At 40.0% G+C, this 24,045-nt stretch overlaps 1 protein-coding gene and 2 long non-coding RNA genes across 7 annotated transcripts; 2 read left to right on the forward strand and 1 right to left on the reverse strand.

Annotated features, from left to right (window-relative positions):
- Positions 1 to 435: 435 nt before the first annotated feature.
- On the reverse strand, positions 436 to 22,798 carry nek2 (NIMA-related kinase 2). Of its 3 annotated transcripts, XM_040017694.1 has the most exons (10): positions 22,661 to 22,798; positions 20,987 to 21,139; positions 4,778 to 4,842; positions 4,430 to 4,670; positions 4,192 to 4,274; positions 3,965 to 4,091; positions 2,968 to 3,202; positions 2,191 to 2,245; positions 1,982 to 2,058; positions 436 to 1,729 (listed from the first exon to the last, which is right to left on the reverse strand). In XM_040017694.1, exons 1-10 carry the CDS (start codon positions 22,754 to 22,756, stop codon positions 1,521 to 1,523), a joined length of 1,341 nt encoding a protein of 446 aa, XP_039873628.1. In that variant the 5' UTR covers positions 22,757 to 22,798; the 3' UTR covers positions 436 to 1,520. The 3 variants fall into 3 exon arrangements, with proteins under 3 accessions (XP_039873628.1, XP_039873627.1, XP_039873629.1); XM_040017693.1 differs by lacking the exons at positions 20,987 to 21,139; positions 22,661 to 22,798 and adding an exon at positions 6,534 to 6,860 and having other exon boundaries at positions 4,778 to 4,995; XM_040017695.1 differs by lacking the exons at positions 20,987 to 21,139; positions 22,661 to 22,798 and adding an exon at positions 5,153 to 5,226 and having other exon boundaries at positions 4,778 to 4,995.
- On the forward strand, positions 9,110 to 13,298 carry LOC120725054. 3 transcript variants are annotated; one of them, XR_005694040.1, is made up of 10 exons: positions 9,110 to 9,972; positions 10,100 to 10,189; positions 10,278 to 10,393; positions 10,472 to 10,647; positions 10,941 to 11,012; positions 11,160 to 11,393; positions 11,505 to 11,611; positions 11,761 to 11,929; positions 13,068 to 13,183; positions 13,252 to 13,298. It is a non-coding gene; the product is annotated as an uncharacterized LOC120725054 (long non-coding RNA). The 3 variants fall into 3 exon arrangements; XR_005694039.1 differs by having other exon boundaries at positions 9,111 to 10,189; XR_005694041.1 differs by lacking the exons at positions 13,068 to 13,183; positions 13,252 to 13,298 and adding an exon at positions 12,057 to 12,631 and having other exon boundaries at positions 9,110 to 10,189.
- LOC120725053 lies at positions 13,359 to 14,150 on the forward strand. Its single transcript, XR_005694038.1, has 4 exons — positions 13,359 to 13,416; positions 13,567 to 13,655; positions 13,771 to 13,882; positions 13,963 to 14,150. It is a non-coding gene; the product is annotated as an uncharacterized LOC120725053 (long non-coding RNA).
- Positions 22,799 to 24,045: the final 1,247 nt, after the last annotated feature.

Here is a 24,045-nt window from a genome sequence, read left to right on the forward strand (position 1 = left end):
TTTACTCAGCTTTTAATCACGGAAAAATCCCTAAATAAATTTACTGATGTTCCAACTACACACTATAATTGCTTCCTTTATTTTATATTTTATTTTCCAAATGTCCGTATACTTACGCTGTAAAATGATTTAATTTTACATTAAGTTAAATACAAGTTGCCCCCCCCCCCCTCAAAAAAAAAACCAACCAAACAAGCAAACACAAAAAAACTCAGTAATCAAGCCAGTAAGCTACCAGCTTCAATGGAAATAAAGACAGATGTAACAATAAATTACATCTAATCTGCTACTTACTCAAAGCAAAGGCTTGATTGCAAATTGCATTTTAATATCTTTTCATGGAAAAGTGATGACCCCTTGTGGGAGCTATATAAAAACAATTCCATTACTATGAAAATGATCAGCCCAGCCTGTAACTTATCTCTTTTTCATATACATCTATTGCTACGCCAGTGTGAAAATCCACAGGAGAAACTAGTTTTGGCCCAACTTAGACCCACTACAGTCTGTATACATATGAAATATAGCATATTGCATAACAGCCCCATGATAGACCCCAGGGCAGATTCTTTTTTTGTGGCCGGGCAAACAGATTTATCCCTGTTAAAGTAACATAGACAGCTGTAATGTCTCTAGGCAACAAACAAGAGAAGCACACATTTCCCCACAAACTGAGTGGAGTAAGAATTCCTCATTTATCAGTCATGTTTGCTTGTTGATATATCAAGCATACACATATTAGAGCAGGGGTGGGGAACTCCAGGCCTCAAGAGCTGGTGTCCTGCAGGTTTCTCACCCTGGGTCATCACACCTGAATCAAATGATTAATTCATTACCAGGCCTCTGGGGAACTTCGAGACATGTTAAGGAAGTAATTTGGCCACTTAAATCAGCTGTGTTGGATTAAGGACATATCTAACACCTACAGGACACCGGCCCTCGAGGCCTAGAGTTCAACACCTGTGATCTAGACCCTCTACACCACTTACTGTACAGGCAGCAGAACATCTTCTCTAACTGAAGGATTCAGCTCCACTGCCACCAGAACACCTCTCAGACCACATCCTCTTTCCTTCTATGATACAGCATATCTGTTTGGCAGATACTAAAATTATTACATCATTTCAACTGCTATATTTAAAAAAAAAAAAACAAAAAACAAACAAACCCAAATGGTATAGAACAAGTATTTATCATCGCATCATGCCTACTTTAATGTAGTAATGAATATAATCACTTTGTTTATTGGCATCACAGGATCATGTCATTCCACATAGTCTCCCTTCTTCTAGAGATGTCTCTAAAGAAGGTCTACAGCCATAAATACAGCAAAAAAACTATACACAGTACATTGATAATCGCATTAGCTGCCCGAGATAACACACTCACTCATCAGGCTACATAAAAATAAGACAGTAACACACACACATTCACTGCACTTCCACAGCTACACATGAACATTTTTATCCAGTTGTTATGACTCCAGGCCTTCAGAAGCTTTCACGGTCACACCTGTGCGATCAGCGCAGGCCGAGGATTTGCCTGCTCTTGAGCTGGCACATCTTCTCCATTTCACTCAGAGCTTGGCTCCGCTGGGCTGCTGCCTGCAGCCTCCTCAGCAGCACCAGCTCCTGGGACGGCGCGCTCTGCAGAGCATCGGGCCGCTGGTTCTCTTTGCTCTCGCCAGCAAAGTGGACCTTCTTCTTACCCGGAGAGAGGTTCTCCGCATCTAGACCAAAACAGTCACGTAAACTTGTTAACAAATCACAATCTCAACAGCTGTGATTCTGAGGTGTGTCGTGTGAGCTTTTAGAACTGCAACTTTTTAAAAATAATTTTATTGTTGTATAAAAAAAATAAATACATTTGATCCAAAGTCATTCACATTGTCGACACATGCGTTAAAACACACGTTAAAAATAAACTGCTCAGCTCTGGTCTTGGTTCAGTAAGTTCAGAAGTCTTTGCTGGATTCCCATACCTATGTCTTTGTCATAGATCGGTGTCGTGTCCCTGTGGTGCTGTAGGCGGCTGTAATTCTTCAGCAAACTCTCCACTCTGAAGCGGTTGATTCAAAATAAAGGGAAAAAAATTAAAATCAGCTGGAAAGACTGCCAAAGAATGGTTAGAATGAAAAAAAAAAAAAAAATGAATTGCTTAAATCATTTCTATCTTAAAAGTTTTTTTTACCGCACGAGCTTCTCATTTGCAAGTCGTTCACGAACACACAGCTCCTGCTCTCTTCCTGTAATTAAAAGACAAAAATGGACAGTTTCAGTTTGGGAATTTATCCCTCACTTTTCAAGAAAGTACACCCTCTTTCAAGTCTAAACACCAGGACATCCCTCAGAGGGTCTTAAAAATCAGGTAATATTTAAAAGGTTTTATTATGTCTTCACATGTAAAATCTTAGAATGAAAAGAGGAGGCATTTTATTTTATCATAGCTGTGTGTGTGACTAACAATCTTTTATTTCCACATATTTCTGGACACACACACACACACACACACACACACACACACACACACACACACACACACACACACACACACACACACACCCCCAGCTAGGAGCTGTAGGTGTAGAAGTAGGTCATCGTTTGGTTGCGACACCCCAAGCAACATGAACAAACCTGTTCCATCCACACAGGTTTCTTCAACTACACTTCCACCCTCTTAGCAAGATGTACCTCGTACTTTCTATGGTATTACTCAACTTTACTTATTGCTGCCAATGTGAAAACAAGTCCATAAACATGAGATAATACTGATGAGTCCTCTTTGCAGAAGAGGATGTTCCTGTTAGGAGTAGCCTCTTCAAACTGATGTAAATCAAATATTTCTCTACTAAAAATACAATACACAGTTTTTCTAATTTCTCCCAAAATCTAGGCCAGACTACAGCAACACTGACAGACATATGCTTGAGGTATGTGCGGCTCAAAGCAGGGCTTAAACAGGTCTTACTCTCCAGCTGCTCCTCACGTTCTTTCAGTGCTTGTTCTCGGTCCCGCAGCGCCTGCTCCTTCAGTCTGATCTCCGTGGCTGAGGCGTGCGCCGTCTCTGCCGGTTTGTGGAGAGGAACATCAGAATCAGCTGATCTCCTTTGGAGTCGCGACTGTGCCTTCCTCTGCTCCTCAGCAACCGCCTCGCTCAGCAGGCTGCTCTGGAGAATAGATTCTACAGAAGGTCTCAAATAGTCCTGCAAAGAGAAGGGGCCCATAAATGAAACATAAATAGCCTTTTTTGTTCTTGCCAATGTGGTGCTAGTGTCGCTGCCAGTGGTTTCATTTTGAGAACTAGTTCCCATTTCCACAAGTTTGAGGTCCAGTTATTATGTAATGCTGCTAGCAGAGGCTGGGGTAATATCTGTTGGCACTTTAAGGGTGGAAATGCCCCGAACCCATTCCAGATCAGACGCCAGCATCACGTCGGTGCAAAACCTTAGACTGCATAAAAGATGGATGTAGCCACCATGACATCCCAATCCACATGTCAAGTGTCCTTGGACAAGATACTGAACAACAAATTGGCCCAGTTCAGGATCTACTGAAGAGTGAGCAAGCGTGAGAAAGTTAGAAAAAGCACCTAAAGGCACCGTATGAATGTGTGTGAGAATGGGTGAATGTGGGTGGTGGTAAAAAGTGCTTAGAGTGCTCATTTAACTAGAATTTACAAAATTAGCTTCACGTTTTATTCAGTGACCTAAAACTAGCACTTGAGTCCATAAAGTCATGGGAAAGTAGTTACTGAGGGAGCTGAGGGCCAGTTTGCCATGGAAGGCACTAAAACTAGAGCAGTTGCCCCCTGCAGGCTGTTAGAAAGAATGCAAGGTTTGAAGTATTTCTGCACAGACTTCCCTCTTCCAGATGTGGACACGTGGTCCATCTTTTATACCATCTAAAATAATCAGATAGCTCAGGCACCATATCATGTAAATTTTAAAAATAAATTCAATTCCAACCTTTAAGTTGAGCATTTTGCCGAGCAGAGTGTTCAGCTCCTCAGAGTACCGGTACGGGATCCTTCTGAATTTGCCCACTCTGATCTTTTCTGCCAGCTCTTTTTGGTTGTAAGCAGTAAAAGGAGGCCTGGAGAGGAAAAAGAAAAATGCAGGAAAAACTGCAAGATCTGCTGCCTAACAGTTTGTAGTGGGGAAATCAGCTAAAGCGGAACAGCTGGAAAACTTACGATAAGGCACAGAGTTCGTAGAGCAGACATCCCAGAGACCAAATATCGGACTTCTCATTGTATGACATCCGGTTTATTTGTTCCTGACAGAAAAAAAAGATTATATTTGTCCTCATTTTTTTTTTTATCATGAAGTAAAACAAAGATTAACAAACAAGAATAAAATCAAAAGTTCAGGCAAGGAAAGTTGAAAGCTCAGATTAAACGCTTCAAATTCCAGCAGCATGAAGCCACTCACTGGAGACATGTAGTACGGCGTCCCGACAAACGTCTTTGCAAAGCTGGTGTCATGGTTCAGGATCCTCGCCAGGCCAAAGTCGCCCAGTTTGACATTCTGCTTGATGTCGAGGAAGATGTTGGCTGGTTTCAGGTCCCGATGAAGGACTGTGGCCCTGCCGTCACTCCGCCTGTGACACTCCTTCAGGGCCAACGTGAGCTGGGCCATGACTCGCAGGATGAACTGCTCCTCCAAATAGCACCTGTCAAGGTAAAAAAACAAACAAAAAAAAAAACACATGCATACATGGATGAAGGGAAAGGACTCACCAGCATGCAACCATCAGTATCATTTAGCATTCAACCCCACCTCTCCTTGATGCAGCGGCTGATGAGACTGGACAGGTCGCCGCCTTCGCAGTACTCCATGACAATGTACAGAGTGGTGTTTGTCCGGTCTATGATGCGGTCGTAGTACCTCACTATGTTTGGGTGCTTGAGCTCCCTCAGCAGGTTCACCTCTGACACCAGCATCTGCTTCTCACTCTCTGCCATGGTGCCATAATCCAGCTCCTTCCACACCAGGATCTACGATACAAACCAGCTTTGAATTAACCAGAATTACAGAGATAAAAGTCAAAGAATCGTGGTTATCTGAATCAGAGATCAGAGAATGTCCTTCCATAAAGGCCAGTGTCGTAAGAAGACAGAAGACAAGTGGAAGCTATGGAAAAGTAAAGCTAACTCGGGCAACTTGTCTTTATTCTAGAACATGGGTGGGGGAACTCTAGGCCTCAAGGGCTGGTGTCCTGCAGGTTTTAGATGTGTCATTGATCCAACACAGCTGATTTAAATGGCTAAATTACCTCCTCAACATGTCTCCAAGTTCTCCAGAGGCCTGGTAATGAACTAATCATTTGATTCAGGTGTGTTGATCCAGGGTGATATCTAAAACCTGCAGAACACCAGCCCTTGAGGCTTGAGTTCCCAACTCCTGCCCTAGAAGGATAAACTGCATACAATGTCTTAATGTACAATCAAATTTATTATGTTATGAATTGAGTTATGAAATGCTCCTTAAAATAGGGACGGCATTTAAACTGTTGCCAATGGCTGTAAAACCAGAAAAACAGGCTTTACTGTCAGACACAAACGTAAATAATAACTGATTACAGCACAGCAGGAAGAGTATTAGGTAAATACAGGAATTTACACAATACAGACCTTAAAAAGGGCCTCTGGGGGGGGTGACTATATAGCAAGGCCAATCACAATCAAGGATTTCGGCACCACTGCTATACTCTTGTGGGATATTGATCTGGGCCCTGTGCTCACTGTCTGAGAAGCCTTGGAGAACTTGTGCTGTCTGTAACATCATTCAGCATGACCAGTGTGGTGCTGGGTGAGTAAGGGTCTGTGGAGGCATATCCATGAAGGGACTGCCATTAGGTATTGGGATGAAATCCTGGGTTCCTCCTGCCATACAAACTACTGGGTACGATTTTGAATTGCTGCAATGACATTTTGGCAAAATCTACACATTATTTTTTACTTTGAGTTTCAGGGTCTTTAAATTAAGCCCTCCAAAGGTAAATCATTTAATAATTTTCACTTTTGTCAAAGGATCTGGCATCATTTTATTGCTAATGCATTACCCAGTATATATGAGTGTAGATATCCAACATGTTTATCTCCTCATTGAGAGCTGATGTATTTTCAATGTAACCCTTGACCCAAAGAAAGGAATTTCCTTCATTGGAATAATTAAGTTACCAACAACAACAAACGTTTAAAAAAAAAAAAAAAAAGGTGAAGTCAGTAAAATAAAATAGTAAACCATAAATATCTAATATCAATATAAAAATTAACATAAAATATTAAGTCATTAATAACTGACCTGTTTAATCTAACGCTGCTCATTTTTAAGGTCCACATTATAAGCTAACAGCTTAAATTTTCAAAATTTCTGTAACGCTACAGGCAGGTAGCTACTTGTTAGCGGTTTGAAATAAAGTTTATTGAGGGGGGGGGGAGAAAAAAACATGACTGCGACAATATTGCCCCGCGGACTCACGGACAGCAGGTGAGTTTAACCCACAGGTATGCGGGAAGTGTGTTTTACTCACCTTTCCGTCAGCTTTTCTTTTTATTTTCTGGCATCTTCCATATGAACCGGAGCCTATAGTGTGCAGCACCTCGTAGTCCTCCACCCGGGACGGCATGCTGATTTGTAACCGATTCTAACGTTCAAAACTTACCGGACTGGCCTCACCGTCAGCTAACGGCAACGTAAATATAAACCGGAAGTACTGTCCTTCAACACAGGCTCTCAGTTTAATCCTAAACCGCCTTTTATGTATATGTTTAAATGGTAATTTCCTTATATTTCTTTCCTCTATCGTGTGTTAACTACCAAAACAGGAAGTGATTACTCTCTGTTTAAATTGGTGCCGAAATCCTTGATTGTGATTGGCCTTGCTCGCGCAGCTGATTGGCAGCCGATTGGTCAGCGCAGAGACGCAACTTGTGAGGTTGCTAAGCGCCGGAGTACCGCGAGAGTTGAGCGGGTAGACGACACACAGGAGTTGTGCTCCACGAGGTGGCGCCAGAATCGCATGGTCCGGGTGAGCGCAACCGCGGGTTTGGGAGCCGGCATCTGCGCAGCGTGAAGGTAAACGGGGTCAGGAAATTCATTTATTCAGGAAAATTGAATTTTACGATGGTTGTATTTTTTTATACAAAAAACGGAACTGGGATTTGCCATTGATTTTGAAATGTATTTCTCTCTGGAGTGGAAGGAGATAGTATGCACAGTTTTTTTTTTTTTTTTTTTTTTTTTTTTGTGTATATTGAAAAGAAGAATGCGGTTTTAGTCACGTGTGGCCCGACATATGAATGACACCTCAGCAGCACTGCCGGTTTTGAGCTCCCAATAAGATTACATTTCTCTTTCACAACCCAGCTTTATTATAATTCATATATATAATACAATTGTAATTATAGGGAGAAAGATAAAACCCTTTTATCCTGTTTTGCAGAGATATAGGGGGGTCTAAAAATTGTCTTTTTAAAAAAAAAAAAAGACACATAATAACAAAATGTAGTATTTCTTAACTTTTTCTGCAGAATATTTATTGAAAATCATCGGAGAATTAATATATTTACTGGCAGTTTTTAGTGTTTATGTAATTCTGTTAGGTTAGTATGACATTGATTCTTTTATTTTCTACATTTAAGGTATGCACAATTTAAAATATGTAAAGACAAACATTTTTTAATTGTTTGACAAACGCTTCTGTTTACCTCTTGGGCTTGTCTTTTGTACTGGGGGACTGGGATTTATGGTTTTGCAAGGAACAGCAGGAGTAGCTCTCTAGAATATTAATCATGCAAAGAAGGGAACAGCTCGATAAGATATCCATAACAAAGGATCGAGTAACGTTTTTTTTAAGGCTATGTGGAATCATTGGAAAACCTAAATGAGGTCTGAAGCAGTCTGAACGATCAAATTAAAAACATGCATCTGTGTAAATGTTTGCCATCTCTGAAGTTGGGGGAGAATCATCTTCGGGGACACAAAAAGGTCACTGACTGTTAGTGCCCGAGACTGCATATGTTAAAAGCTGGTAGTCGTCTTATTGTCACTGGTCATTTGATTTGACCAGCAGGACCTCCTGAAGAGTCGCCATCTGAAAGCGGCAACACGAGCGACCTCTCACTCTGCTCTCACTCGCATATGTCCTACAGACAGTCTGCTCTGACCGACTGGTGCTGATGGAGAAGAGGGAGGGAAAAGAAAAAAAAAGGTGGTAGTGGCAACTCAAATTGCCATCCACATGTTTTTGTTTGTTTGTTTTTTACACAAACAAACAATAATAATAATAATAATTGTGGTACTGCACGAGGAAGGAATTATATATATATATATATATATATATATATATATATACATACATACATACATACATACATATATACATACATACATACATACATAAGGAAGGTCCTCATATCACATGTGAGAGGACAGGGAGACAGTGGTCAGGGTAAGAGTGACAGATGGGTTCAAGGTGGGGGTGGGATTACATCAGGGATCGGCTCTGAGCCCCTTCTTCTTGTTTGCTGTGGTGACGGACAGGTTGGCAGATGAGGTCGGGTAGGAGTGTCCGTGGACAATGATGTTTGCAGATGACATTGTGATCTATAGTAAAAGTAGGGAGCAGGTGGAGAAGATCCTGGAGAGGTGGAGGTATGCTTTGGAGAGAAGAGGAATAACGTAGTAGGTAGAAGCAAGACAGAATACATGTCTGTGAATGAGCGGGAGACAGGTGGAAAGGTGAAGCTGCAAGAAGTAGAAACAGAAGAAGGTGGATGGTTTAAATATCTGGGCTTAGGTATGCAAAACCCAGGAGAGTCCTATTCTCGGTGTAAAGAGCATTGTCTTTAATTAAAGCAGGAAAAAATAAGAGCAAATCATTAGCAGACAAGAAAGACCAAACTTTGGACGTTTTTTCAAGCTGACGGAATCATAACTGGACAATGTTTTTTACTTCAGCATTAAAGCTGAGTGTCAAAAATCACTCCAAGGTTTTGAGAGAACTGCTTGACATCTTTGGTCACTGAGCTATCCTTTCTGTGGACAAGATTTGAATTTTAGAAACTTATGAGATACTCAGCATTTGATATCACTTATAGGCATTTTTAATTATTTGTTTTTTGGAAAATGTGTTTGTGGCGTGATGTGTTTTTTGTATTTATTTATTTATTTATTTTTAGATATTTTAGTCTAATTCACTTTGTCAAACAGGTTGTATTTATGTGATTTCTTGATTCAGCAGGTCTGCCAGTAATCAGGACTGGGTGTAGCGAGTGAAACTGAATTCAGGTTTCCAAAGAAAAAGTAGTTAATCACAGTTAATGATTTAACAAGAGGGGCAAAGACTTTTTCACATAGGGCCAAGTAGGTTTAGATAGCTTTATTTCCCCTTAATCGATGAGGAAAAAAAAGCATGTTTTATTTACTCAGGTTATCTTTATCTAATCTATCTAATAAATTTGTTTGATGATTTCAGTGTGACCAACATAAAAAAAGGAAAACAAAGTGGGCTAAGGATGGAGCCTTGAGGAATGCCACAATTAAAATTGGCAACAGAGACACCACAGAAAAGGTTTTGTTCAATGAGTAGGAGCCTACGAACTTTTTTTAGAGCAGATCCCTTAATCCCAATTCATGATTTACTAAGAAATTGATTCAAAAACTGCATAATTTAATTCATTCCTCAGATTTCTTACCGATGTGATCTTGTTATCAGCCTAAATTGTTCTCATTTTCATAATTTTGACATCCACTTTAGTGATGGGTCGTTCGCGAACGAAATGGCTCTTAGAGCCGGGTCTTTGACGTGAACGACGCGAGCCGGTGTTCTGGGAATTTCTCCTACCCCGTAAACTGTCCTACCCGTTGTTCCTGAGCATGTGCGCGCATGCGCACAACACAAAAAGGGAAGCTAAGCGCATCCGGCTGTGATTTCACGCTACTCCATTGTCATATTTGCAGGAGAATAGGTAAGTAGTAAGTATTAGTACTTTTTATTGACGTTGATACTTGATTTTTTTTAAGCCTTTGTGATTGTTTGTCAATATTAAAGTGAAGTCGCTATCTGCTTTCTGCACAAAACTGTCGAATTTGCAGATTCGGTGAAGTCTGCTGTCAAGTTACTGGACACGTGGTATTTGCACAACACTTTTGAGTCCGCAGCTTCGGTGTTTTAAGGCTGTTTCGGTAATGTCGTTATTTAATAAGTTAAATTATTTGCATTGTCAACTGCACATATTGAAGCTCATAAGAAAATGTTTACTGACATTCGTAGATATGGAGAAGAAGTGGGAAGAGATTTAGGCGTTCATTTCTGCAGGCTGCCTTCAGGATATGACAAGGCTCAGAGGCAAAACCTCAGAAGATATGCCTCAAAATTCAAACAAAAGGGTCAGTAATTTATTGTTAATACTAACAACTCATATATGTGGTTAAATTAATTTCTAAATATATATTGTTTTACTGCAGATGGAGAACTCTTTGTTGGAACCAGAAGAGTAGTAAAAACCATGGATGATGCCAGGAAGATATTTCATGAGTTTCATTCATCTCCAATTGGAGGACACACTGGCACACACAAAACGCTAAATGCAGTGTGTTCCAGATTTTACTGGTTTGGTACGACAGTTGACATTAAAACATGGGTATGTATTAACTGTTTGTACTGTTGTTAAATAGTGTTTAAAATAAGCAAATGTTTTGATATCAGTTAAAAGAGAAACTGTACACTTGCAAAATATAAATAAATATGGTTAATTAGTGATATTACAGTAATAACCTGTAGGCCTGGCAGAGATTTGAAGACGCGCACACAAACTATTGTTGCTAAATAGTTTGTTCGTTAGAGAATATGTCATTAAGTGTTTTTGTCTTTTGTTTTTTACAAATGAGAATGTTGAACATTTACGTGAACTCCATAAATATTTTTACCTTAAAGATTCTGGAATGTGACCAGTGTCAAAAAGTTTGGAAACCACTGACTGCTGTGCAACTGTTGCAGTGTATTCAGGTAAATATTATGCCCCGTTTACCCACCAAACTATGCTTGTAGCTCATATTCATAAAGGCAGGAGGGTTTGCCAACTAATTTTAACCATCAATGTTAATGTGTACATTATACAAATTGTTATTCAAATTGTTAATTTGTCCTTGATAGGTGTCTGAAGTGTGGGAACTTATTGGTATAGATCTTACTGGACCTCTTCCTAAAACTTCAAGTGGCTTCCGGTATATACTTACTGCAACTGACTACTTTTCAAAATGGGTTGAAGCTTTCCCATTAAAAATGAAATCTGCATCTGAGGTAGCCCAGCACTTGTGCTCCATTATATATAGACATGGCTGCCCCAAAAGGATTTTGTCAGACCAAGGCAGAGAGTTTGTGAATGAAGTAAGTGTTAAATAATTTTCAGTTACATTTTTTAACTTTACTTCACTGGGGTCAAAGATTTTTTCTTGTGTGCTTGTATAAGAAGTATAACCTTGTCCTTATCTGTTGAAGCTCAACTCTGATCTTTGCAAGTTATTGTAAATTGAAAGAAGTGTCACAGCAGCATACCATCCACAGACCAATGGTCTAGATGAAAAGACCAATGACAACATAAAAAGGTATGCCTAATTTTTATCTATCAGTTTTTAATAACATTACTTATGTTATTCAAACTTAATTGTTACTTAATAATTTATTAATTTCTTTACTTCTAATTAAACTTTCTGTCTTACTTACTGTCTTTACATATTTCTATGCCTGCATTTAGAGCCCTCCGAAAACTGGTGAATGACCAGCAGAATAACTGGGATCTGTATCTAGAGCCCACCCTGTTTTCACTTCGGTCAAAAGTACACACCACAACAAAATACACACCTTTTTTTCTGATGTATGGAAGAGAGGCAGTATTTCCATCAGAAGTGCCTGCTCAAGTGCCGGTGAGTGTTTGTCAAATTCTTTCTGTGTTAGAACTAAGAATTGAAACCATTTAAGAAAAAAACCCAGTAATGTCTTTATGAATATGATATCATCTTGTTTTAATTGCTAATATCTACAAAATTTTAGATTTCCAACATCATTCTGCCAGACGACAAAAGGTACAGTGACTATGTACAGTCTGAAAGTGAAGCACAACATGCAGTTAAAGAAACTGCACAAGAAAACATTGCAAAGTCACAAGACAAGCAAAAGGTTGCATACGCCAAGCGGGCCCTGAAAAAGTACAAAAATGTTGTGTACAATGTAGGGGATCAAATTCTGCTTCTAAATATGAGGAAACGTGGGCGAAAAGGAGGAAGACTTGAACCGGATTTTTCAGGTCCCTACACAATTGATGACTTCAGTGGAAAATGTGTTAGACTGAAAAACGCTGAGGGAAATACTTTAAGAAGTCTATACAGTATTGACCACATTAAACCCTATAGAACAAGCCACCCTGTCCAAGTCTCAACTCCAACTGAACCTGTTGAGAGTAGCCCATCTTCTGAGATGTGGCCTTGCAGTCCTCAGCATCAACATGAAGCGCTGCAAAATAACAGATCCTCTGTCATTCAGTTTGCACCAAAAGTAGCTCAGGTAAAATCAGTCCAAGCACCAGAAGAGCTTGTACCAGTGACCCCCCAGAAACCCAGCACGCAAGGAAAAAGGTGGCATAGCTAAAAATCTCATTCTGACCGGTTGGTCAATTGTTGCCTGTTTGGCTAGTCAAATGGATAGAATGTTTTATTTTTTTCTCCCCTCTTGCTAATTTTGACCTGTTGGTCCAATTTTGGCTAATTTCTGATTTACATAAAGCTACTCCCCTCTGACATGTTTATGTTGTTGGCCCGTTGGCCCTTGTCTGCTTGTGGCCCGTTGGCCCTTGTCTGCTTGTGGCCCGTTGGCCCATGTCTGCTTGTGGCCCGTTGGCCCATGTCTGCTTGTGGCCCGTTGGCCCATGTCTGCTTGTGGCCCGTTGGCCCATGTCTGCTTGTGGCCCGTTGGCCCATGTCTGCTTGTGGCCCGTTGGCCATTTGACCGTGATTTTCAAATGGCAACTGTTATTACTAAAGAAACTTATCATATTTTGTTTTTTAGTGAAGTGGCTTTGGGCTGCAAAAGACACCGGGCGTGTGGAGGCAGTCGTTGGGCCATACAAATTGTATGACTCTTCTTTTCGCACACTGGAGGATAGTGGGTGGCTTTCTGATGAGGTAAGTGAAATAATCATTTTTGGTCCTAGTGGTGGTCTGGAAAAATTATCTTCTTTTAATCCAAACAGGTCATTGATGCATACCTGCACTGCCTCATTAGGAAACAAAAGGCAAGTAAGAACGTATGCTGGTTATTTCACAAAAGTATTTTATACAATTTTGTAATCTTTTTTTGTCCGGCTGAGGACATTTGGTTGTGCCCACTGAACTCTGGTGCACACTGGATCCTTGTGGTACATGTTCACACCTCATGTGTTTTTTCTCTTTTTTGTTTTACTGTTCTTTTTAGCAGCATATTCTTATTTTGAAAATGCTTACAATTGATTATGTTTACTTAAGTGAGTGTAATACACATATTCTACTAAATACAATTTTTATTTTAGGTTGTCAAAATCTCCTCACAATCTGTACTGCTGTTAGACCCTCTTGGAAATGAAGGTTGTTATGAAAGGAAAGTTATGCGTAACTGGAGGTATTCACCATTCATTAATTATCTGTTTTAGGTTGTTTGGTTTGTGGGGTTTTTTTTCTTTTTATTTAGAGCAAAATGCTGGCTACATTTTAAAACCTTGTTTTGTTTTTATTAGGAATTTTCTGAAGATGAAAGGAAAGGAAGAGTCCCGAGTGGATTGGAAAATGGACACTCTGCCACACAACAAGCAGATGGACTCCAGCAGTTGTGGAGTTTTAGTGTTGAAGGTATTTAATAAGCAATTGTATTTAATGTATTTAACTAGAATTAAGTTAATCAATTGCAATTACTGTAACATATTTTACAGTTTGCCGAACACTACCTTCTGAGTGGAGAGGTTACTAGGGTGCTGTCCACTCCAGAAGCCATTGGGCTGCACCGCACTGAAATTGCTTGCGAACTGCTAGAACATCAAAGTAAGTTGAGTCATGTGCTTTTGTATTGCAATAGCACTTTCAGTTTTGTTTAAAACTGTTAGGTTGAATGTCAGTGTGTTTCTAGGTAATGCTGATGACTACTGTGTGGTTTCTTCCATACTGGAAGCCGATCCTGAGTCCAGTATGATTGAAATGGTAAAACAAATAAACCACAAATGCAATATACAGTGGCTTGCAATAGTATTCGGCCCCCTTGAACTTTTCCACATTTTGTCACATTACAGCCACAAACACAAATCAATTTTAATTGGAATTCCACGTGAAAGACCAATACAAAGTGGTGTACACGTGAGAAGTGGAACAACAATCATACATGATTCCAAACAATTTTTACAAATGAATAACTGAAAAGTGGGGTGTGCGTAATTATTCAGCCCCCTGAGTCAATACTTTGTAGAACCACCTTTATCTGCAATTACAGCTGCCAGTCTTTTAGGGTCTGTCTCTACCAGCTAGAGACTGGTAGAGACATTGGTCTTTCACGTGGAATTCCAATAAAATTGATTCATGTTTGTGAATGCAATCTGACAAAATGTGGAAAAGTTCACGGGGGTCGAATACTTTTGCAAGCCACTGTAGTAATTATTTTCTCATCAAATTCATAGTGTTGGTTAACACACTTACACCCCCCCCTTCTCCCTCTTCAGGTGCAGTGCGAGTTTTGTTCCAGATGGGCACATTTTGGATGTGCTCAATATGAGAGCAGCCTGGTCAAGTGCCTGTGCGACAAATGTGCATAATTTGTACACAGTTTCTTTTTCAGTTCTTTCTCCCTGAAAACATGCTACCTTTGTGAATGTGACCTACAAGCACACTTTAATGGGTAAAAAGAAGTGTCAAACCGAACTGGTTTTATGAATATCAGCTACAAACATACTCTGATGGGCAAAGTTAAGTGGCAAACCGTCATACCTACTTAAATTTGTGCTGGAATTATTGTTTGGCAGCAGAAATGTGCATAAATTACATACAGTAGGACATTTTGCCAAAGTAGGGCAGTTTGTCATATGGCAGCGTAAAATTATCCTACTGGTAGGACGGTTTGCCAAAGTAGGACTGTTTGTCAGGGGACACCGTAAAATTATCCTACGGGTAGGACGTTTTGCCAAAGTAGGATGGTTTGTCAGAACACCGGCTCCTTATCACGAGCCGTCACGTTTTTTTTTTTTTTTTTTTTTTTTTGTTTTTTTTTTTTTGTTGTTGTTTTTCTCTCTCAGCCTCTCTCTCGCACTTTTTTCCTCTTCACTTGGCACGCGGGCAGAGGGGGGAGGGGCGGTAGTTACACTGAGTAGCACAGGAACAGAGCCAGAGGGAGAGAGAGAGAGAAAGAGAGCCAGGGACAACAACATCACATTAGAAAGGTATAGTAATCATCCACAACTGTTTTCGGTTGCAGACGATAAAGGATTCAGAAAGTTTATTCATGCAGGCCCATATGACAGAGAATATGCATCTTCTTTTTGTTTTCATATTTTAATTTATATTTAATTGTGTTGTGGTTTGCAGTGTTTTGTGTTGTTTCACTTTAAATTTGTAAAAGGAAAAAGCTGAAAATTTAAATAGTTAAAAGTTGAAATGTGAATAGTTGATTTTTGTATTATATGATTTATTTATTACACTTTATGTGGAGTGAATAAATAAAAGTATATTTACGGTGGCCCCTAGAGACAAAGCACATACAAACTTCAAATCATGTACAAACCCTGAAGCACGTACAAACTCCAAAACACGTAAGAACACGTACAAACTCCGAAGCACATAAAAAGTCAGAAGCACATAAAAACTCAAAACACGTACAAAAGACAACAGAAGTGCTCCAGGATGCTGGGCGCAGTGTTGAGCTTTTGTTACCTAGTGGCTACACAAGCCAGCAAGTACCAACGACCGGATTTGGTGTGTGGTAGTAACAGGTAAATGAACTTTTTTTTTAAAATTATTTGAATATATATGAATGCTTGTGTATAAATACACAAACAACACACATATGCTTTCAATTGTGTAATTTAAGTGATCTAGTAGCTCTGCTTTGGAAGTTCAGTTCATGCTAGAAATGTGTTTTGGAGTTTGTACGTGTTTTGTCTCTAGGGGCCACCGCATATATTTATATATAAACATATATAAATAAAACCACTTTTTTTTTACGTTAGTAATTCCTTTTGTGCATAATTTTATATTATTGTTAATAATAAATTAATTAAAGCAACAAAACAACCTGAAGAGCCGGTTCGGAGCCGAAAGAGCCGGCTCTTTTTAGTGAGCCGAACCGAAAGAGCTCGATCTCTAAAAAGAGCCGGAAATCCCATCACTAATCCACTTCACTCAGAACATGGCTTGAATAAGATCTTCCTGTATTTTTATTTCAACTTTATTCATCACAAATAAATAAAAGTAACTGTCATAAATGTATTAAACAGAATTATATAGACTAAGATATGTAAGTGTGTTATAGAAACCAAAATTGTTTCAACACTGTAATAAAGTAAAATATATTTTTAAAAATAGAATAATGACAAAACAAGAATACCAAATATAGCTTAATAAGTAACAGTAAAAAAAATAAAATGTGGAACATAATACAGTAAGTAGATCTGTTTTTGAACATATTTTAATTTAAAAAGCTAAAGCCATAAAATATAATTATATTAAAGGCTCGGAGGTTCAGTATACAGAAACTGTACAATGTGGTGCTAAAACAGATTATTAAAAGGGTTTAAACTACATAAAAGGGAGGAAAAACATGAAAGAGACTGTGCAAGAAGCTTTTCTAAATCTAACAAAAGTAAAAAGTCAATTCAAATGAAATAAATGATAAATAATTTCAGAAAGACAAGACGCATGAATTATAGAGGTTTGGTTTACTCTTGGTCCCTTTCATTTCCCTGCGTTCGATAAAAGCTGATTTCGGAGTTTAGCAGTGATGCGTGATCTTATAGAAATTAGTTGTTATACCATCTGGTCCCGGTGAGCGATCAGATGCCATGCTCTTAATAGCAAAATCAAATTCTTCTATAGTTAGGTCTTCATCACAAATTTCTCTAAAATTATCATCAATTACTGGAATCCAATTACTGATTTTGTCAAAGAAGGAGGTGACATTTTGTTCTGAGTATGAAGACTTATAAAGGTTACTGTAAAAAGTAAATACTTCATTTGAAATGCGTTTAGGGTCTGTACATTCCTCTCCGTTGATTATTAGGTTACATATTGAATTATATTCTTGTCTACGTTTTTCTAGATTGCAAAAATAGGCAGTGTTCTTTTCACCCTCTTCTATCCACTTGGCTTTTGATCGCAAATAAGCAGCCTTGGCTCTATAAAGGTACATTTCGTCCAATTTAGATTGTAAATTATTAATTTTTCCTTCTTCTTCCTCAGTCCAATTCACTTTGCCATAAAGATTCATAAGTTCTTTTACTACATTTGATTCCTCTTCTTTCCTTTGTCTGTTTAACTTTTTACCAAATGCAATTGAGGTTTTTATGATTCTAAATTTAAGATATTCCCATTTGAGTATCGGTGTATTGATGGCTTCATCATTCTGGATATCTAAAATTAATTTTTTAATACAATTACAATACTCCTCATTTCTCAGCATCTGACAATTAAATTTCCAATAATCCTTAAATGTGTTGTTTTGGTCTTTGCTTTGTAGTCTTAGAATAATGGCGCAATGGTCACTTAAGGGACTGTTAGAGATGACTTTCCTTAACATATTGTAAAATTGAGTTGGATACCAACCAATAATCAATACGTGACCTGCTTTGACCATTAGGTTTGTGCCAGGTGAATTGTTTTACATCTTCGTTTAACAATCTCCATACATCTATTAATTTAGTATCATTAGTGAATTTTTCAAATATTGGGATGTTCTCTTGAAAATTTTGAAGGCCATCTATCCAACCATTCATCAGCAGTCACATTGAAATCACCTCCAACTACTATATAATCAGTAGGGAATTTGGTGTAACGTTCCTTTATAACTGTAGAAATTTGATGCAGCAGGTTCTTATTCTCTTGATCATTGTTGTATCCATAAACATTAACCAAAATAATCAGAGTATTATCAGTATTTAACACACAGGCAACCCAATGTCCATCTTTGTCTGCCATGTTGCACAAAAACCTACCAGGACATCTGTTGAAACAAATAGCAACCCCAGCCGACCTGTTTGTACCATGACTAAAAAAAAGTTTATCTCCCCATTGTTGTGACCAAAATTTCACATCAGATTCCTCAGAATGAGTTTCCTGGAGGAAAAAACAATTTGCCTGTTGCCCCTTGCAGAACAGAAAAACAGCTTTGCGCTTAATTGAGTCTTTAAGTCCCCTTGTGTTAAAGGGAAAAAAAGAAATATTCGTTTTTAATTGGAACACTGAACACATGAAGAGCTTTAAAGAGGAAGTTTAGGAGATGGAGTAGGAAAATCTTGAGGTAAAAGTCCCATCATCCGAAATGTTCCACTGTATATTCCTTTCGTAGTCAGATGTCAGCCCATACCTGGAGTCTCTACCCTAATGCGTTTGCCTTCTATGAAACCAAAAGGGCCCCTGAAGCCTGCAGCCTGCAGCCAAAAATTGACCAGGCTCGGAAGGAAGGCAATCCTTCCGAGCCTGGTCAATTTTTGGCCACAATGCTTGTGTGGATCTCCAGTCCTCTGGGGTCAGGTCTTCAGCAAAGCGGATGCCTTCTTCTTTGCACACGGGAGAAGCCTTTGTTCGCCTCCAGATGTCATCTCTCACAGCACGTCTCACAAACAGAATAATGATTTGTCGATGCTTATTCTCCACCGCTCTTCCCACTCTGTGGACAACATCAACTGCTTCTTCCATCTTCATCTTTGGGTCCGGAGCAATCCTTCCTAGAAGTTCCACCACTTCTTCTCTGATATTTTCATTTGTTTTCTCCTTTTTCCCTTTGATACGGAGACACCATCTTCTTTTGTATCTTTCCTGGCTCAATAATAATAATAATAATAATGGATTGGATTTATATAGCGCTTTTCAAGGCACCCAAAGCGCTTTACAATACCACTATTCATTCACTCTCACATTCATACACTGGTGGAGGCAAGCTACAGTTGTAACCACAGCTGCCCTGGGGCAGACTGACAGAAGCGAGGCTGCCATATCGCGCCATCGGCCCCTCTGGCCAACACCAGTAGGCGAGTAGGGTAAAGTGTCTTGCCCAAGGACACAACGACACAACGATCTTTAATATCGTCATTATCTTTCTTGATTGATTCAATCTCTTATTCCAGGTGTTTTATTTTCTTTTTGCATTCTTGCAGCTCCTCTGAATTAAACTGCACCGATTTAGCGATGGAAGCCAGCATGGCGCTATGTTGTTGAATTTGTTTGCTAACTTCGTCCATGCGGTCATCAACACGTTTTCCAAGACTCTCAATAGCTTTCAGTATAGTGTCAGTGGATGTGTTGGAGTCATTATCATTAGCCGTACCTTTTGCTTTTTTCTCCATATGTGGTTTCTCAGGAGTATTATCAGGGGTTGTTAACAGTCTGTCCCTCTTGTTGCTGCTGGAATTAGCCGTTTCCATCGGAGCTGGGTAGTCATGCTCGCTGTTTCTCTGGGTTGTAAAAGGGAGGTTTTTCACTGCCGGAGGTTTCGTGTTGTTGTTTTTCTTCATGTTCGGGCTGAAACGTCGTCAATATAGCTCAAAGGAGTGGATTTTATAACTTCAAGATTAAAACATCGGGACTTTAGTGAGGAGTTCAGACGTGTGCGACTGCTCAGTCCGCCATGTTGCCCGGGCTCCCCAACAGGAAGTGATTGCTCTCTGAGCAAAATGCTCAACCTTTAAGTTGAGCATTTTGCCAAGCAGAGTGTTCAGCTCCTCAGAGTACCGGTACGGGATCCTTCTGAATTTGCCCACTCTGATCTTTTCTGCCAGCTCTTTTTGGTTGTAAGCAGTAAAAGGAGGCCTGGAGAGGAAAAAGAAAAATGCAGGAAAAACTGCAAGATCTGCTGCCTAACAGTTTGCAGTGGGGAAATCAGCTAAAGCGGAACAGCTGGAAAACTTATGAGATGAGACAGGACAGGTCGCTGTCTTCGCAGTACTCCATGACATTCATTCATTCTTCATTCATTCTTTATTTATTTGTCACATGTAGTTATAGCTAGTACAACATACAGTGAAATGTTTTTCCTGGCTAAAAAATACTCCCCCCGACTGTGAGAAACATACTAGAAAAACTTTTACCTAAACTAAGAGAAAGGAAAAACTATAAAAATATACATATTTACATAAGTACAAATGTATATAATATGATAAGATAAGATAAGGTTCAGGAAAGAAGAAAGTAAAGTGCGAATTATGTACTATGTGTGAGATTGTCCAGCATATTATCCGGTTTGCATTTTTGGTTGAGGAGTCTCACTGTTTGTGGGTAGAAACTCCTCCTGAACCTTTCTGTTCTTGTTTTCAGGCTACAGAGGCGTTTCCCTGACCTCAGCAGCCTGAACAGTTTATGGGCGGGATGGCTGGAGTCCCTAGTGATCCTGATGGCCCGGGATCTGCACCTTTCAGCGTAGATGTCCTGCAGTGCTGGTAGAGGTGTTCCCATAGTGCGTTCTGTGCGCACAACCCTCTGCAGGGCTTTCTGTTGCTGTACTGTGCAGTTCCCGTACCACACCATGATGTTGTTGCACAAAATGCTCTCAATGACACCAGTGTAAAATCTCCTCTGTATATTCTTGGAGATCTTAAACCTCTTTAGACGCCTCAGGTGATAGAGGCGCTGTCTGCCTTTACTAATAAGGAATTCCGTATGTGTGCTCCAAGTGAGGTCCTCGTTGATGTGAACACCGAGGTATTTGAAGTTGGAGACTCTCTCCACAGGGGTTCCATTGATCTGAATTGGCAATGAATTGACAATGTACAGAGTGGTGTTTGTCCGGTCTATGATGCGGTCGTAGTACCTCACTATGTTTGGGTGCTTGAGCTCCCTCAGCAGGTTCACCTCTGACACCAGCATCTGCTTCTCACTCTCTGCCATGGTGCCATAATCCAGCTCCTTCCACACCAGGATCTACGATACAAACTGGCTTTTTGGTTTCTGGTTGGGTCGTGAGAATGATGGTCTTGGAGACAGTGACGTCATCGGTGCACTTGTTGATGTAGCTGGACACTGATGACGTGTACTCCTCCAAGTCAGTGAAGTCGCCGTAAGGTGCAGCCTCCCTAAACATGTTCCAGTCAGTGCTCTCGAAACAGTCCTGAAGAGCAGAGATGGCTCCTGCTGGCCAGGTTTTCACCTGCTTCAGAACCGGTTTTGATCGCCTGACGAGTGGTCTGTATGCTGGAATTAGCATAACAGAGATGTGGTCTGAGTAGCCGAGGTGGGGGCGGGGCTCTGCCCGATATGCGCCGGGGATGTTTGTGTAAACAAGATCCAGCGTGTTTTCCCCTCTCGTTGCAAAGTCCACATACTGATGGAATCTAGGAAGCACTGACTTGAGATTTGCATGGTTGAAATCTCCAGCAACAATAAACAGTCCATCCGGGTGTGTATTTTGCAGTTCACTGATCTTTGTATACAGTTCCCATAGCGCTTCCTTAGCATTAGCGCTAGGTGGAATGTACACTCCGATAATGAAAACAGTGGTGAATTCCCGTGGTAAATAAAAGGGTCTGCATCTAACAGTCACAAACTAGCACAGAGTTCTTGCACCATTTCTCGTTGATGTAAACACACAAGCCGCCACCGCGAGTCTTACCGCACAGAGCTGCATTTCTGTCTGCGCGAAACGAGGCCAGCCCGTTTAGCTGAATAGCGGCGTCCAGTACTCTGTCGCTGAGCCATGTTTCCGTGAAAACAAAGACACAGCAGTCTCTAACCTCACGCTGTGTAGCCTGCTGGAGTCGGATGTAATCCAGTTTATCATCCAGGGAGCAGACGTTGAATAAGATGATGGACGGTAGAGCCGGCCGGCTAGGGTTTGTTTTTAGCCTAGTCAAACCGGCTTTGAATTAACCAGAATTACAGAGATAAAAGTCAAAGAATCGTGGTTATCTGAATCAGAGATCAGAGAATGTCCTTCCCTAAAGACCTAAAGGATCTGGCATCATTTTATTGCTAATGCATTACCCAGTCTATATGAGTGTAGATATCCAACATGTTTATCTCCTCATTGAGAGCTGATGTATTTTCAAAGTAACCCTTGACCCAAAGAAAGGTATTTCCTTCATTGGAATAATTAAGTTACCAACAATAACAAATGTTAAAAAAAAGTTGAAGTCAGTAAAATAAAATAGTAAAACATAAATATCTAATATCAATATAAAAAATTAACACAAAATATTAAGTCATTAATAACTGACCTGTTTAATCTAACGCTGCTCATTTCTAAGGTCCACATTATAAGCTAACAGCTTAAATTTTCAAAATTTATGTGACGCTACAGGCAGGTAGCTACTTGTTAGCGGTTTGAAATAAAGTTTATTGAAGTGGGGGGGAGAAAAAAACATGACTGTGACAATATTGCCCCGCGGACTCACGGACAGCAGGTGAGTTTAACCCACAGGTATGCGGGAAGTGTGTTTTACTCACCTTTCCGTCAGCTTTTCTCTTTATTTTGTGGCATCTTCCAAAAGAACCGGAGCCTATAGCTTGAAGAACCGCGTAGTCCTCCACTCGGGACGGCATGTTGATTTGTAACCGATTCTACTGGTGTCCGAAATCCTTGATTGTGATTAGGGCTGGGCGATATGACCCAAAATTCATATCTCGATACTTTTTAGCTGGATGGCGATATAAGATATATATCTCGATATATTTTTTTTAAAGCCATAAAGTAAGAACAAAAAGAGAGTTCTTAGTCAAAGCTGTGTCCCAGATGTCACACAGGCACTTTTATTAACATAGAGCAGATGTACATACAATTTACTGAAAAATAAATTATGAGCATTTATTAAATAATAATGCTCCATAAATAAAAGAAAACAATGTTGTTTTTGTGCATAACAAAAAGCTCACAATTGTGCAGTCAAAATGTAAACTAAAAGACGCTGAGCACAATAACAAAGACATGTCTGTGAAGGTTCTCAGTCATCCAGGTCATCGTAGTCAAAGGAGCTTGCAAAGAAAAGCGTCTGGACTTCTTTAAGTTGCTTGAAGACGTTTCACCTCTCATCCGAGAAGCTTCTTCAGTTCTAAGGTCAAATGGTGGAGAGTCCCAGATATAAACCGAGTGGGAGTAACCCCCCACAGAGGGACAAAAGGACCCCCTGATGATCCTCTAATCGCCTGAGCCAAGGTGTGAAACTGGGTGTGGGTCCCAATCAGCCAGAGTTTCGGGTGTGACAAAGACAGATTTCACAGCTGCTCTGTTCCCAACTTGTACTGCGTGACTGACAGCCTGGAGTTTGAAATCCACTTCGCAACCACGTCTCTTAACAGGTGCCATTTATGGTCCTTATACACAGTAGGGTAATATTACGTTGAAGCACAGTACGTATCACTCCGCGAGGCTCAGCCGTAATGCTCCAACAATCCATCAAGCGGTGCAGCTCCATAGCTTACCGTATTTTCACGACCATAAAGCGCACTGTGCTAAAAGGCGCAGTCTCAGTTATGTGTGCCCTTACTGTATTTAACACACACATAAGGCGCACTGGACCATAGGGCGCATACAAGTACCGTATGCGTATTTAAAAATAAAGCGGGAGCAAACCTGAATTCGGTACCTTACTCACATTTCTATTGCCGGTAATCGTCATCATCAACAACACACAAGCATACAAGTGTGCGTATTTAAAAATAAAGCAGGAGCAAAACAAAGTTTGGTACTCACATTTTTATCATCAATCAAACCCATCGAAGTCCTCATCCTCTGTGTCTGAATTGAACAGCTGCGCTAAATCTCCATCAAACATGCCAGGTTCACTGTCTTCACCGTCAGAGTCACTTTCCGTGCCGTGCGGCTCCTCGGAAGC

The sequence above is a fragment of the Simochromis diagramma genome, unplaced genomic scaffold (assembly GCF_900408965.1).
Source record: "Simochromis diagramma unplaced genomic scaffold, fSimDia1.1 OVJJ01000802.1, whole genome shotgun sequence".
NCBI lineage: Eukaryota > Metazoa > Chordata > Actinopteri > Cichliformes > Cichlidae > Simochromis > Simochromis diagramma.